General features: G+C 45.3%; 1 protein-coding gene across 7 annotated transcripts in view; it reads left to right on the forward strand.

Annotated features, from left to right (window-relative positions):
- The first annotated feature begins 15924 nt into the window (after positions 1-15924).
- Positions 15925-17159, forward strand: part of OPN4 (opsin 4) — a 45643-nt gene continuing 44408 nt past the window's right edge. For 4 of the 7 annotated variants that reach the window (XM_039546818.1, XM_039546820.1, XM_039546819.1 and 1 more), the window contains exon 1: positions 15925-16414. In XM_039546818.1, the coding sequence (XP_039402752.1) occupies positions 16191-16414 (224 nt within the window). In that variant the 5' untranslated portion in view covers positions 15925-16190. The remainder of the gene's footprint in view (positions 16415-17159) is intronic. The other 3 variants (XM_039546815.1, XM_039546817.1, XM_039546816.1) reach the window with 3 other exon arrangements.

Raw genomic sequence — 17159 nt, forward strand, 5'->3', positions numbered from 1 at the left:
GGAAGGGGCGGGGCTACAGCATGGTGAGCCCGCCCCTCAGAGGGTCAGACGGCGACCCGGAAGGATAAAAGCTGGGCCTTCCAGCCCACTCAATGCCCAGCCAGCGGGGAGAGCAGACCTGTCTGAGGGAGCCCCGGGCAGCTGCCTGGACTGGCTGGAGAGCACCCTACCCCGCTACTGGGAAGACCTGCCGGAGCTTCCCCGCACCACCTATGATGAGGAGCCAGTAGGAGCTTCCCCGCTACTGTGCTGTTACCCCGAGGAACCCCCGGAGCAGGATTGGCCGGACTTCCCCAGGGAGCTACCCGATCTACCTCCCAGCCTGGGTTGTGAGGAACCCATGCAGTGGGACTTCCCAGGACCAGATGCCGTGGACCAGGTAGGACAAGAGGGGGATATTGGAAGTGGCCCGGGGGCAGCTGACCTCAGTCAGGCTACTGATCAGACAATGCCCATGTCAGTGTGTTGCGGTCAGGATCCCCACTGACCGTCAGCAGTGATGACTGCTGTCTAGGGCCCTGGGCTGGGACACAGTGGAGTGGGTGGGCCTGTGTCCCCCCTGCCACCCCACTCATGGGTGGCAGTTATCCCCCTCACCCTATTGCTCAGCCTGCCGCCAGAGGCCTGAGCCCCTGTACTGCTTACTGCTCAGCCTGCCGCCAGAGGCCTGAGCCTCCTTGTACTGTTCCCTGCTCAGTCCCTGCACCAGAGGGCTGGGGCCTTTCCCAGACTGTTGATACTGTTTGCAGCTCAGCCTTGCAGAAAAAGGCCTGAGCCCCAACTGACTCTGTCTTGGTCACCTAGCCTTAAAGGGACAGGACAGAGCCCCCGTGAGACCAGCGGCCGGTGTGGCTCCCCTCAGAGGGTTGAGCCCCGGACCCGCCTGTTACAGGGCCCCTCTCAGGTCCAGGAATCTCCCTCGTCTCCCACATGGGTGCCAGGGGGTGCTGCGTGCGCCTCCTCCACTGCTGTTGCCCCTGACTGTAGCCTCACTGGGGGTGGGGGATGGGGCTGCCTCCTTGCCCAGCATGGGGCAGGAGTGGTGACGGGGGGGCGGAGCTGTGCTGGTGGAGGGTCCTGCCAGAAAAGGGAAGGGTCTGACAGTTGATATGGCAGTCAATATGGGGGGCACTAGGACCTTGCGGCAATTGCTGCCGCAGGGAAGCAGCATGGAGATGCACGGAAGAGGCAGGGATGCTCTGCTCCCTTCGGGGCCCGGGGACGTGCATGGGGCCAGCAAGGGGGGTCCGGGGGACACTCGGGTGGGGGGCAGCAGGTGGGGCTGGGGGGGAGACCCAGCCCCAAACATTGGTGGAGCTGAGCCCCTGGGCTCTGAATATTGCTGGTGCCCAGGCACCACGTGGGTATATAACTTGCTGCCCATGTACACACACCCACCCACAAACCCATTCAGACTATCTGTACTAGTGTGGGGGTTGTCCCTCCCCCTCTGATACTGTAGTTAGGCCGTGGCCTCCCTCTGACCCAAACAGCTAGAACCCAACTCAATAGGACCCAATCCTGAAAAATCTTTCCTGAACCCCTTCTTCTGGCCTTCAATAACCCCCTAAGCTCTCCAAGTTCATCAGAAGCAAGCTCCCCACAGACCAGAGCACACCAACTCAAAGCAGCACTAGACCCTGCCAGAACAACAGATGCACAATCTGAAGACACATCTCCACTTCTACAATGATCAACACCGACCACAACACAACTTTCAAGATTCAGGGATCCGACACATGCCTATTACAACATGTGGTGTACCTCATTCAGGGTACTAAATGCCCCAGTAGCAACTAAGCAGGTGAAACTAGACAATCACTAGCTCTCAGATGACTTCACCCAGGAAAAGATAGACAAAAACACTATCACCTGTGGTCAAACCCTTTTCACAGTGACCACTCTACTGATCTCAGTCCTCATTCTGAAGGGAAACTTGCACAACCCTTTCAGCAGACGAGCCTGGGAACCAGGGCTGCCCAGAGGGGGACAAATGGGGCAATTTGCCCCAGGCCCTGGGCCCCACAGGGGCCCCCATGAGAAAATAATATTCTATAGTTTGGCAACTTTTTTTAATGGAAGGGGCCCCCGAAATTTCTTTGCCCCGGGCCCCCTGAATCCTCTGGCGGCCCTGCTGGGAACTTAAATGTAGAACTTTGCTAGACACTAAAAATCATGAATTGAATAGAGACACTGGATTTATGGCTTATCACAACAAACTGTAACCCACTAACAACCATCCCCCAAGCTGCTCTCTCCTCCTTTCCTCCCCCACCCACCGCCTTCCTTTCCTCCCTGTAACTGGAGGGGTGTTAACAGGCCACTTCACCTTGACTGGTCCCTTGAAATATGTTTGTTCAACGTAAGTAGTTAAATCTGTTCACATCTTGTATTTAGCAGGAATACATTTGGCTTTATCTACACTAGAACCTGAAAGACAAAACTTTTGTCATGTGGGGTGTGGAAAATAACACCCCCTCCCCCAAACTACAAAAGTTTTGCCAACAAAAAGCATTGTGTGAACAATGGTTTGTAACAAAGCTATCACCACTCATTTGGGATGGATGTTTTTCTTCGGCAGGAGAGCTCTCTCCTGGCGACGAACAGCGGCTACGCTGCGCGCCGCCGCTGTATAGCGGCACGACTGTAGCAGCACATCTATGTCACTAAAAGGTGCATAGTGTAAACAAAGCCTTACAGAACTGAAGAGCTCTGTGTAAGCTTTAAAGCTTGTCTCTCTCACCAACAGAAGTTGGTCCAACTGAAAAAAAAAATTACTTCCCCGCTCCTCCCTGTCTCTCTAATCTCCTTAGCCTTTGCATTCTCTCCGCAAACACCCCAGTCCCTGCACAAAGAGATGGCCTTTGAAGTATGCATGAAAGGTCAATAGATAGTGGGCTTGGTTTTCATTTACACTATGGCCCCTTTAGGTGATCTGATCCTTTGCCACCTCTCTGGCCGTGTAAAGGTGCCTTAATGCAAATAAGAATTGGACCTTCACGTCCTTTCAGACAGAAGCTGAGAAAATTCCAAAGTCAAGGGCCCCTCCTGAAGGACACCCTGTGAGCTGTTCCCTTTCCAAACCAAGGGAGCTCCAGCTCAAACGCTTCTGCTAATCTCCACTACAGCGCACACACACACCTGCATCCAATATTCCCTGCAAAAGGCAGAAAGACTCTATTTGGCCACAAATAGAAGATATGCAGATAGGGTTAGACTGGGGTACAGTTATGAAAATGTAAAGGCCAGTAGGACCATGTTGTACTTAGCATTTGTTTATTCAAAAATGCGCACAGTAGAACTGACTTCCATTGCAAAGTCTGACCCACATTATCAGTGCATCACTTTGCCCCCCTCTACGGGCTAGACTAGGTTTTTGCCTCCAAGTTAATGGACCTGGCTCATTGGCTCAGTAGTGGCTTGTACTTTTTAGACCAGCGCTCCCATGTCTAATTCCTGAATGTGATCCAGCCAAAGAAGACATTACCCATGCATGAAAATATGAAGTAAAAAGTAAATCTTTTTGAAATGATGTGTAAAATAATGCAGTGGTCCCTTTTTGGCATAGGTGAGTCATGATGCCTGTAAATCACCTACTTAGATTGTTTGGAAGTGATTTCACCAGCTTCCAAATTATTAAAAAATGCTTTAAATTTTATTTTAAAGCTTCCTGATTCTCATAGGCTTTAACACTCTCTTCTACAGATGCTTTTTGGGCAGCAGAAGTGAATCTCCTGTTTTTTCTGTCACTATAATAACTAATAAGCCTCATATTGTTGAAATAAACCCCTTACAACCTATTTGCTGACAACAGCCACTTCACAAAATGTTTCAAAATTCAGGGCACTTAAAAATGAATTGCATAAAAAAAACAAAGTATCATTCCACTACTCTGTTTCCTAAAAAAGGACTGTCTCATAACATTCAATACACCAGGGACTGCAAGTCCTCATGCAACTTCCCCTATGGTTTAAATTTTCATGAATAAAGTAGTAAATGCCATAACAGTGCAAACCAGGGAGGCAGATTAATCCGTTAAGGCAGTCCAAATAATACCTCAAGTTTAGTTCCAAGTCCCTTTTGTCAGGACCAGTTATATTCAGAAACAGAAGATGTTAACAAAGCCAACATTCTAATGAGTTAAAACACGCGGTAACAAAGACCTTTCCCAGTTACAGTCGGACGGGGGGATGGAGGAGATGCATCCTTCCTCAGTAGGTAGGCCTTTCCTGGCTTCTAGGCAGAGACCCACACTAAGGCTGCTCTGGCCATATGTCTCTACGGTCTCTGCTTAAGAGTCAGGAAGCCTTATATTTTGCTTCCTGTAGGTCACATGCTTGCTCTCAGTCATGTGCCTTGCAGCTACAAGTTTCCAGTTGTAACGAGCCGGAGGGCCATAACGGGAGCACTGGGATATGTTCATACACACTCAAGGCCTAATACCCTGTTACAAACACTTTCTACCCATTTACCGTTGGGCACGTTACTATCCAGATACTGGTACAGAACCTGGGTTTACTGGAATCTTTGGGTGGGGACTCTCCAGAAGGGTAGATCAGTCCCAGATTGTAGAATGTGTGGTGCCTCCACCTGGAGAAATGGATCTAGCCCTAAACGGGCAGCCTATTATGCACTATAGAAAGTAAACTAGATACAAAATGATTCCCCACAAGAATTTCACCTGAGGCAGGTGAATAGATATTTTTATTAACATCCTGCAAACAAGCTTACAATATGAATCAGCCATATTTGACAGACACTAGTTTCTTATGTTGCAGGAGCCAGTTATGTTACCAGCATATAGATAATGTAATGTACAGAAGCGCCCACATTTTAAAATGCTGACCATCATATGAAAGTCACAAAATAAATAGGGCATAGAGGTGGGGGGAAACCTTTAAATCTGTCCTTGACTACTTCAAAGCCAGACAAGTGAGCTCTTCAGTTTAATATATTTTATTTTCCCAAGTTTTCTTTCCTTTTAATAATGGAAATTAAATTTAATATAGCACCAGGAAATAAATCATCCAGGCTTGGTAAGAAATTGCCCCTGCAGTGGTGTAAACTGAAATCTCCCATATTATTCTGAATTTGTGTACAGTGCTTTACTATTTCCCAACAAAAGAGACTGAAGCCCACTTCAATTTCAGTGCAGCATATTTCTTTTAAGCTTCAGTAATGGGCAAAGAAAATATTCACATTATAACTGGTGAATAACATTCCCCCCCCCCCACACACACACCCTTTGTTGAAGAAGACTACACTTAGAGGAAATGTCAGCTTTTCTGTACCTGCTTTTTTGTACTAGGAATTGCTGGATGCTATGAAAAAGCAGAGAAACCTCTCAAGTCTCTGGTAAAACATGACAGGCATCTATTGTAAACAAAAAATATTTGGGGGCCATTTAAATGTTATAAATCTAGGCTAAAGAAAGAATTCTTTGCCTTAAACCTGTATGGGAAAGGGTTCTGACCCAAACAGAGGGAGTGCTGTGCAACTGAGCAGCTGTCAGTGTGATCTCTCGAACCTGAAGAATGAGAGCAGAAAGAAGACACTTGCTCTACTCAGGTCCCATTCTCACAGGACAAAGGCCGCAGGTGGTCAGGGACAGAGGTAGCCTAGGAAAGGCAGGAGAGTTTGGGAAGTGAAGTTGGACTGCTTCAGGGCCTGAGATGGGAACTAGAATTTCTCTCTCCCATTAACACTGAGGGACTGCTAAGAGACTACCCTTGGATAGGCAGATATCAAACTCCCCCACTGAACACACTAACAATTTAAGTGTGAGACTCTAGACAGATTCTAAAGTCTTGTGTACAAACTGTCACCAGAACAACATCGGTTTTAATTCACACTTTCAGTTATGCTGGTGCAATATCTGGGCATTATTTGTTGTTGTTAGTACTGTACCTTGAACTGATTTATTTTAAATTATTTTTCCCTAATTTAAATCAAAACATGAAACTTGTAATCTCACATAAGAGTGCCCATACTTTCTACCAAAACAAAAAAAGTGTGAATTAAAACTGATATTATTTTGGTGACAGTTTGTACATAAATCAGCACCTAGTCTCTGACAAGAATAATCTTTTAACTGCCTAATAACAAACCAGCATACAAATGTTCCAGTTCCCATCTTCTAATGAGTTTCATGTTGCAATTTCTGTTCCCCATGTCCAGAATCTTCCTGTCCTTGAACACCACAGCATCTCTCATCCCCAACACTTAAACCATTATTAAAGGTTACATTTTCACTAACCACAAGCAAATCTCCTCTTCAGTACCATCTGTTATCAGTGAGAAGTTTCACTGCATAAGAACAAAGCGTCCTACTGACCACCATTTACCTCCTCCCCCTTGTAATATTAGGGGTGTCAGATGATCTATGACACACTCAAGTCTTTCACATTGTGTTGGCTAGAGAAATGTCTCTGGAATCGCCTTAAGACTCAGCTCCATGGATGCAGGTGATTTTGCCACATTTTCAACTTTTCCCCATATTCAATCTAAAAAACAAACAAACTCTTTTCTTCCAACAATACAGTACGTAGAAGCAACAAATGGCATACACTTGTGTATAGCTAGGGGAAAGGATGATAGAAAAAGGGAAGAGAAAACATTTCCCAAAGCAGGGGAAATCCCTATAAAGAATTCTCAAAAGATTAGCTACTATGGTAATGGGATCCATACCATATACATATCAATCTCCCAAATAACTAGGGAAGGGGAGAGAAATTACTGCACAACATTAAAATGCAGATAAAGGAACTAGCCTAAACTCAACAATGATAACATTTTGTAAGTGCTAAGAATCATCATAAACATTATTTCTATAAGATTCCTGTTAGCTAACTCTTAGCTAAAGGAGATATATCATACTGTTGATTTAAGAATAGTGTTTTTTGTTTTGTTTTGGTTTTTTTCAGCATAAATTGTCTTGTATCCATAGACAAGTTTTTATTTTATTTTAATCCGGCATTTTATCCTGCTCTAATTAATCCACTTTGGAAGCAACAGTTCTATTACAGAATGAGTGATATTCATATGAGGTTTATATGTACACATCTCTATTTCAGATTAGCCATACAGCTTCAAGTAGTCTTCCCAGTACTATCCAATTCTGCATTGCTGCCCCTGGACCAGCCTGTCTACTTATCTGTGTGCCTTCTACAGCTCTACGGTCACTTTGAGCAGATGTCATCTCCCTGTTTAAATGACAGTCAGGTGCACCACTTTGTGTTTCCAGCTTGTGGCAAGCTCACCCTCACAGAGTCCATTGTAGCAGCCAGGCCCCATGACTCCATCTGGTCGCATGCAGAGGTCCTGGACTTCCTTATCCTCTGGAGAGAGGAACCTGACCAGTTCTGTTGTGAAGCTCTATGATCAGCTAGCAGAGAAAATGCAGATAAATGGCTACTCTCAGCAACCCAGTATCACACCAAAGCAAAAGGGCTCTGGCAGCATTACAAGAAAACAGCCCAAAAACAAGACCTCCAGTAATGTTCCTATTATCTGCCCTTACTATGAGGAGCTGGACTGGAGTTTTGCCAAGGAGGCCACCACCAAACCCCAGTATAGAGGGGATAGTTTCACCACAGGACTGTCAGGCACCCAAGTGACCACAGACCCCAGCCAGGAGGAGATCCTCCCAAACAACCAAGATCTCTTCACCAAGCACAGTCCTGAGCCAGAAACCCAAGCCAAGATGGCACCCGAGATTGGCCACTGAAACCCAGGCCAACAGCCAACCTGACAGTGCTGCAGAGGGGACTTTACTTGTAAGTATTAAAATACAACTGTATAAGAACAGTTCAACAACTTTGTCCTGGATATTGTTTGGATGCCATGTTGGGTGGATATGTGCAGTGAGCCTCTCTCCACCTGCTTAGTTTTTATTGCCTCCTTCACACCACCCAAACACCCACACTTCAGCATGCTCAAGACAGCATCCACACAAATGTCAAACTCAAAATGGTTAATTTCCCAAAATATCAAATCCCATAATCAGGACCAAATATTCCTCCCTAGCCATTCCCATGCCGCTTAATGCTCCCTCCTAGTGGACTATGCCTCTCCCTCATACCCCTCCTGCTTTGCCCCATTCCTTCCTATGCTGCTTGATGCTCCCTATCCATCCTGGTGGACTGGTCAAGATGGTGGCACTTTGGGGTTACAAAAACTGTGCACCTTGAATGGCAGATATTGCCCTGATTATTTTAGCTCCCTTTACGCTTTCAAACTCCTACTGGAATAGGAGGTAAGCTGTCCAAAGGAGGCTACACAGACATTTCAGTGCACAGAAAGAAGGCATTCAGGGCTACACAGATTAGAAGACCACACCTATTTTCAATTAAACCCTAAAAAACTGTTAAACCCCCTACAGAAAGAGTTCAGACCAATTACTCCGTCTATTTTGAAGTGCACTTTGTGCTGATCATCAAGTATTATAACAGAATTTAAGGCAAAGATAGTCCTTTATTTTGGTGTACACATAAAGCACTGCAGCCCTCTTGGGACTAAAGAGGTAGAACAAAATATAAAGAGGAGAGGGAGAAAAATTCCACAAATTGAAAATTGAATTATTTTTGGTTTTCAAAAACCAAAACAAACCATTGTTTCATTTCAACATTCCAAACCTACATTAAAATTTTCATTTCAAAGTATTGTTGAAATGAACATTGTTTAGTTTCTATACAAATTTCCATGGACTAACTAAACAGACACTGGATTTATGGTTTATTACAACCATCCCCTAACCTGTTAACCTCCTCTTTGTCCTATGACTGCAAAGGTGTTAATGGACCACTTTACCTTGAATGGTCCCTTACAATATGTGTTTACTGCTTATGCTAAACAACTTGTTCCACCTTACATTTTGCTGTATGCTGCTGGGAGTACCTTTCCCAGACCTGAAGAACAGCTCTGTGTGGCTCGAAAGCTTGTCTCTCTCACCCACAGAAGTTGGTTCATAAAAGATATTACCTCATTCACCTTGTATCTCTAATATCCTGGGACTGACACTGTTACAACTACATGGCATGCATGGAAAACCTGACCTTTTTTGGTTTAAAGATTTTTTTCCCCAGAAAAGTGTATTTTCCAACCACTGTCCTCAGAACACAGGGATGTAGGCTTTATACCTGAAAGCTCAGTTTTCAGCTGTTCTAATGTTTGTTTTTTTTAGCCTGTCCTAATACCGCCCTCAGTAAAAGTAAGCTTTCATTTTTGCCCTTGGGAACTATATCTCTGCCTTCTGACTTGGTTCTCTCTCTCTCTCTCTCCTTGCAGCATGCTAGTTTGTGACATTTTTCAGTTTCACATGAGAATGGATGTCTCTCAAGAGTGCAGTGTTTTCTCAGCCCCATTTTGCTAAAAACCAGTAGCACACTGCACCTCTCACTGATAACCATTCTAGGTTTTTTGCTGCCCCCCCCCCGTCCCAGCCCTGGGCTCCTCGACGCACCCCCCTGCTGCCCCAGCCCTGGGCTCTTCCCCCACCCCACTCCCTGCCACCCCAGCTCTGGGGTCCCTCCTTCCCCCTCACCATTGCCCCACACACACACCTCCTGCCGCCCCAGCCCTGGGCTCTCCCCCCCACACCTGCACTCTCCTTCCGCTGCAGCCCTGGGTCACTGGTAACTTGCTCCCAGGGCATGTCATTCAGCAGAAATTTTAGATGTGCATAGACCACAGACAGGATTGGTTCCCATATGGTTACAGAACTTCAGTAAAGTGGAACAATTTTCAGCTTGTGTGATTGGAGGATATCTGGATACATATTATAAGACTGTCCTACATAAATGAGGAAAAGCTGAGGTGCCTTTATTATTCTTTTGTTCCACTCTTTGTTTCTATGGGGAATTTGCCAATGCAATATTACTGTCTTCCTTTTAAACAAACAAAGAAACAAACTAACAAAAGGCAATGGCTGTTGAAAATAGCAATTCCAGTCCTAATAACCACTGGGAAGCATTTCTTGCTCAATTTTATCCTACTTTTTCTACAGCAAGTTACAGTGGATCAGTATATTTGATCTGGGAGAAATGACGTAACAGCTGCCCAAATTGTGCTTGAGCACTCCTGAATTTTGAGGTGTTCAAATCTGGAAGGCAGGTGCTGGGTGCGGGGCTGTGGCTCCACGGGCGAGCACGGCAGCATGTATGCAGCAGCATGTCTGGTGCTGCACGGAGCCAGACACACTGGTCTGAGTGGCACAGTAAGGGGTCTGGGGGGTTGGAGATGGGGTAGGGGTTCCGGGAGTCCAGAGACTGGGAGCAGGGGGGGTTGGATGGGGCGGAGGTTCTGGGGGGGCAGTCAGGAGCAGGGAGAAGGGGGGTTAGATGGGTTGGGGTTTGGGGGGACAGTCAGGGGACAGTCAGCGGTTGGATAGGCATGGGAATCCTGGGCGTTTGTCAGGGGACAGGTAGAAGGTGAGGTCCTAGGGGGAAGTTGGGGGGGGGTCTCAGGAGGGGGCAGTTGGGGACAAGGAGAAGGGAGGCTTAGATAGGGGGTGGGGTCCCGGGAGGAGGTGATCAGGGATCAGGGGGGAGTTGGATGGGTTGGGGTTTCTGTGGGAGGTAGTCGGAGGGAGTGGATGGTGGCAGGGTGGGGCTACCCTCCCTCCCCGTGGAGTGTCCTATTTTTTGAATGTTAAAATATGGTATCCCTACCCTTCACAGTGCAGCTCGCCATTCACAGCAGGCTGCAGCATGAGGTCTCAACTACCTCACTCCCTCCCCCTCTTTCCTGTTGGTAGTGGCCAAGGGAATGCTGGGAAATGTAGTTCTTTCCCTGCTCCAGGGCTGGCTCTATAGGCAGGGAGCTAACCAAGGAACTACAGCTCCCAGGGCCCCCTGTTGGTGCTCAGCTCCCATTCTGGATCTCTGCCGCCCCTGCAAATGGGCTGCCCCAAGCATGTGCTTGCTTTGCTGGTGCCTAGAGCCACCCCTGCTGATAATGAACTTGTAAGTAGGTACAAGCATGGGATATAAAATTTGAAGTAATAAGCTGATAAATTTTCTCCCTAAAGCTTCCTGGGCCAAGAAAAAAGTGAACATAATGATTAAAGAACAAACCCAGAGAGATGTCCCTCAGGATCCATAAAACTGTGAATGCGATGATCCTTTCTAGAGGAATAATTTTAGATAAAAACCCAAACCATCTTTGTTCACTAAAGTATTACTAGCTGTTTTTTCCTGTGTCTAGCATTTTTTTTCTTCTGTAAAATATTTATTTTCTTCTTTTTAGCCTATACTTTATAGGTGCTGGAAATTAGAAAAACTTGTCTTAATTTTCCATACCTGTAATTTCTATTTATAAGGGATTATTAATGAGAGAGGGATTAGATACCCTCAAACAACTCTGCCATCAAAACCCCCTCATCACAAGGTAGTCCTTTCAGGCCTTAATCTGTCTCTCTCTTTCTCTCACACACTCTCTCTCTCGGCTTCTTTCACCCCGGCTGTGCTTTTATTATATTCTGTCAGTGGGCCACAGCTTGTAGTATTATTTAAATTCTATATGCCACTTCCCCACTTACTGCTGGGGAATGGGACTGTACTAGTAGCAACCAGTCCTGCCTACCTCTACCTTCCTGTAGGCTCCCTGCTCTCTCCCAGAATGTCTGTCTTGTCTGTTTATATAATCCCAACTGCTGGGGGTTGCCTCTCCCTCCATTAGCCTCTCCACTGTAGCTCTAATCAGATAACTGATACCCTTTCATCCCCTGTCTTCCAGGTAGGTCCCAATGAGTGTACATGGGTGAGTATTAGAGTGACAGTGTGCTGAGTTAACTCCTGACTCAGCACGCCCTGTTTGCACCCATTTTATCTCTACAAAATGCTCAATCTTGTCTTTCCAACCCCTGCCTATAAGTTACTGTTATACAAATATATACAGGGATTGAGGAGACAAACTTGAGCATTTAATAGAGATAAAATGGTAGCCGTGTCAACAATTCAGTGTTGGCCTTTAGAAGAGATCACCAGTTGCCTTGATTATTATTGTTAGGTCCTGCAGGAGCCAGCCCTGAAATTCTAACTCTCTTTGAAGATATTTGCCTTGGAGTTGGGGTAAAAGATAGTGATAAATTTAAGAAGCTCAATCTATTTGGTTTAACAAAGAGATGGTTACAGAATGACTTGATCACAGTTTATAAGTACCTGCACAGGGATCAAAAATTTGAAAAGGGGCTAATCTAGTAGGCAATGGTAAAACAAGATGCAATGGCTGAAAGTTGAAGCCACGCTGGAAATAAAGAGCAAATTTTTAGCAGTAACGATAACCACTGGACCAACTTTCCAAAGGTTGTAGTGGATTCTCCATTGCTGGCCATTTTAAAATCAAGTTTGGATGTTTTTCTAGAAGAGTTGCTCTAGTTCAAACAGGAATTAATTCAGGGAAGTTCTATGATTTATGTCTATACAATAGATCAGACTAGATTTTTGCAGCGATCCTTTCTGGCCTTGTAATCTATGAATCTACTACCAGTCCGCTCCCAAACAAGGAGACAAGAGCAGGCTTAGGTTTGAATATATCCATACTTTCATGTTCTCTTATCCTAAACAACTATGAGAATTCAATGAATAATCTGTTTCAGAGGCCAATATAGGAAGAAAAGCATCCCCTTCTGACTGACATTAGAGGATCTTTTTACTGTGACTCCTTGTGGTAATGTGTTAGATGGCAGGAATTTACTCAACCTGCAGTTTAAGATGGCATGGGATTATGTTTGGATTTGCATGTCCTTAGTGCAGAACGTTCTCCTTGCTCACAATTATTTCCTAGCAGTGCTGGTGTTTAAGATTGAGCTTTGAGCATGCTTGTGGGCATACCATGTGCTCTGTATGATAGACCCAAGAGGCTTTTCCCACCTTTAGTCTCTGAACCTTTAAGAAGATTGTGTGAAATATCAAACTGCATGTACAGCTTAAGTGCTAAATGTGAAATCTGTGCGTTGTAAAATAGAATAATACAAATCTGTGAAGATCAAACAAAATAAGAGTTTCCAATCTTTTGGGGAATTCTCATTAGTCACAGAAAAGTTGCTATAATAGCTGGCTTCTGGGTCTGAGAGTGTTTGTTCATTTACAACTGTACATTGTAGGAGCACTGCATTTGCACCACTGGCTGTAAACCAGAATGAATTCTTAGGGACAGTTTTTTAAGTGGCTTGTAACTAGGTGCCTCAGTTTTTTGGTACCCAACTTTACACAGAGACATTGAGGCACCCACTGACTTCAACTGAAGATGTGGGTGTGTAGCACCTCTGAAAACCAGGTGCTAAAGTCGAAAGTTGGGGACCAAAAATTATAGGCCACTCTTAAGTAATGTCTGTGTGTGTCACTTTTTTTTCACTTTTAAACTGTGTATATTGTAATTTCATCAAGCTTCTGAATTAGACAAATTCTCCAGTCTGGAAAAGCATGGTACAACACCACTACTTCTAATAAAGCAAGTAGATGCATAATTTCTAACACTTCTGATTTACATTTGGCAGCAGCATGATCAAATGCTAGAGTTAATGTAATCCTTAGACAGCTTGTGGGGTCCCTTGTAGAGAGACCATAGATGTGGATGTTCCTTGGCATAAAAGGCCAATTGCAGCAAAGTGGAAATAAAACATTTAGTGCTTTGGTTGTAGGGAATGGAATTATGATGAAATGAAATAAAAAATGGAATTTGTGTAGTGGGGAAAGGACAGAATAACAGACAAGTTGTCTGTAAGCAGATTAACATGAGATTTGGCAACAGTCAAACCTAAAACAAATGAGGGAACTGACAGGATTTGGGCAAAGAAAATTAGAAAATGGAGTCAGAAACATCTCTGGTGATTTAGGATTTGTGACTGTGTTTGAAGATGTGGTTTATAGGTCTTATCAATTTCATCCTGTACAGAAAGATGAATGTCATACAATTCTTCTCCCCAATCACTTAGATGTACTGATTTCTACACTGTAATATACAGAACAGTAGTACATAAAACCACATGGTGTAAAAATCAGGCACCATTCAGGGTCCAAGATTCACAGGCTTTCTGCATGATGGAAGCAGCTGAATTATTGAGTTATTCACCAGAAAATGTGATGGTTTTCAGGGAGATAACTGGGAGAGCAGCACAGAATGGAAAGCAGGTGTCTGTGGGTCTTTCCTCTTGCTTTAGCATTTTCCACCCCAAACAAAAAGCTAGATAGACTTCCCTTGGAGTCAGCACTCACTGAATGTCTAGGTCCTGTATGATGAAAATCTTAAGCTCATTTTCCCCTAACCCTCTGTTTTCCTTTCATGTCACCTCACCACCTGTACCCACACTTGTTTTCTCCCTATCAGAGTCTCTTTTCACTCAGCAAAGGACAAAATGTGCTAGACATATATGTTGTAATTCCCTTGGGGGACTTGGTGACTCCCAGCCTAGGAGAGCTCTCCTTCAGGGTGGGATGCTGTGACGTTCCCCTCTGGTGTTATCTGGACTGGTGATCTGCTAAGTCACTCCAATCCTTGACTCTGGGAGCCAGCCTTACCCTGCTCTGCTCTGAGAAGCCCCACTCTTGGGCTGTTCACGCACAGCCTCTGGCATGTAAGCTGCTCCCAGCTACTTGCAACCGAATGATACTAGCCAACATCTCTGGTCCCAGACACAACCCTAAGAAACTCTGTCTTGTGGATGCTGCAAGCTTATATGAGTTCATCAGTTTAACAAAGAAATTGATATGTATCAGGCTTATTATCCCAAGGGGAGACTCTGTCATGCTTTAAACCAAACACACTGCTTCAGGTAGAATAAACAGATTTGTTAACTATAAAGATAGATTTTAAGTGATTATAAGTCAAAACATAAGTCAGATTTGGTCAAATTAAATAAAAGCAAAACACATTCTAAGCTGATCTTAACATTTTCAATGACCTTACAAACTTAGATTCTTCTCACCATAGGCTGGCTGGGTGCTCTTCAGCCAGGCTTTCCCCTTTGATCAGCGCTTCAGTCACTTGCTGTGGTGTCTGTAGATCTAGGTGGAAGAGAGAGAGAGAATGGCAAATGTCTCTCCCTTTTATCATGTCCTTTCTTCCCTCTTGGCTTTGTCTCCTCTCCCCCCCCTTTCAGTGTCAGGTGAGCATTACCTCATTGCAGTTCCAAACTGACCAAAGGAAGGTGGGTGACTCCCTCGAGAGTCTAACAGATTCTTTTATTGCTGCCTAGGCCAGCGTCTTTTGTTCCTGTGAGGCTGGGCTGGGTTTGTCCCATACCTGCCCTGATGAGGTGTGAACTGCCTCTCTGCTATTGGAGAGTTTTTGCCTGGGCTTATTTTAAGCTATGAGGATACATTTTCAGCCTCATAACTACATATGTGAAATTATAACCTATAACATTACTGTAATAGTTACTATAATATCACTATAACAACCATGCTCAGTGCATCATGAGCCTTCCAGAGACACCCAACATGACAAACTTTACATACAACAGAATCATTTTATAAAAATGAACATGGGGGTGTAGGATATTCCCCCGAGGTACAGAGTGTCGCAGATCCTGAATAGTATCTTCCTTATGTAAGCAGAGTCATGATGAGCTCTACCCTGACATCTGGTGGTGAATTGTAGCAAGTTGTGCAAAAAGAACTTCAGGGACTGATCTTGTTTGCATAGGCACACCCACCCTGCCTAGCATGAGCCCACAGCAGCTCAAATGGTCACTTTAGCTGCTGTGGGACCCCCAGTTTCTCTGTTATTGGGGCAGGAAGAATAAAGTGGTGTTAGCCTGATTATGTGAATCAAAGCCAGTGGAACTGTTTTATGACCGAGGGACTCACCATCAACTAAGTAGCACGCGCTAGACAAGGGACATGGGTTCCAAAGCCCAGTGAATTGAAAGGGAGGGAGGGGCTAGGAATAGGTATTTGTATTTTGGGGGTGGTGGCAGCTGCTACCACCATGAGGGCCTGAAACATCAATTGCATTATCTCCACTGTTAAATATCAGAGCTAATTTTGATTCTATTAGGGGTCTAGTTACAGGCTGCTGAGCTAAATTTACTTTGGGCCAATGATGCATTAGCACTGGGGCTCCCCTGCTATAAGCTGAAATCATCAAGAGCTGAAATCACTGAGTGCTGTGTTAACTGGGGGGTGGGGCTGAAGATATATTGCTAAGCAGTTGGCAGAGTGGAGCAGTTTGTAGGATGGTTGGAGGGGCTCATGAGACAGCTGGTAGAGTGGAGTGAAGCGGAGCTGAGCAGTTTGTGGGATGGCTGGAGCGGCTCAAGGGCTGGTGGAGTGGAGCGGAGCGGCTGGCAGAGTGGAGCAGTTCACAGAATGGCTGGAGCAGCTCACGGAACAGCTGATGGACTGGAGCGGCTCATAGTGAAGGCTGCAGCAGAAACCCACAGAGAGGATGGGCAGTTGGCCTCGGACCACGTAAGGTGCCCCTTAACACTCTGTGCTCCCCACATTTCCACCCAGGCTGGGAGGGTAAAACTCTGCAGATAAACTTTTGAAATCTGGGGCTGCACTGACCAGGGACAGAGACTTTTGGGTTGTTGGACTTTGGGGACTTTGGGTGATTCTTGGGTTGCTAGACTCAAGAACCAAAGGGAAAGGACACGGCCCAATTTGCTGGGGTGGGTCTTTGCTTATGGTTTGGTCTATGAACCCTAGTTGTGGTGTGTTCCCAATTTAATGCTGATGTCATTTACCTCATGTTATTAACAATTTTCTGCTACACCGAGACTCTGTGCTTGTGAGAGGGGAAGTATTGCCTCTTCGAGGTGCCAAGGGGTGTGTGTAAGATTTTCCCAGGTCACTTGGTGGGGGCTTGAGCTGGTTTTGTGTTACGTTGTTGGGAGGGGACCCCTATGTACTGAACCCAGCCCTTACTGCTATCAACTTAGCCTGGCAGAAGGGTTACACTTATATGGCCATCAGAAAAAGGTGAATGTGCAGGACTGGTGATGTGAGTGTGTGCATTGGAATAGAGAAGTGGGTTGCATGGAGTAACAGTGCAGAGAGAGCAGTTGCTGAAACATGCACCTTTGTGCCCTGATTCAGATTAGGTACAGTTGGTAGTAACTGAAGAAAAGCTATGTGAGAACTGGAATCTCAAAGTGGGCCCTTGGGAATGCAATATTCAATGTTGCCTTAAAACTATCTTCTCATGAAGGCTTTCAG

The sequence above is a fragment of the Mauremys reevesii genome, linkage group 7 (assembly GCF_016161935.1).
Source record: "Mauremys reevesii isolate NIE-2019 linkage group 7, ASM1616193v1, whole genome shotgun sequence".
Taxonomy (NCBI): domain Eukaryota; kingdom Metazoa; phylum Chordata; order Testudines; family Geoemydidae; genus Mauremys; species Mauremys reevesii.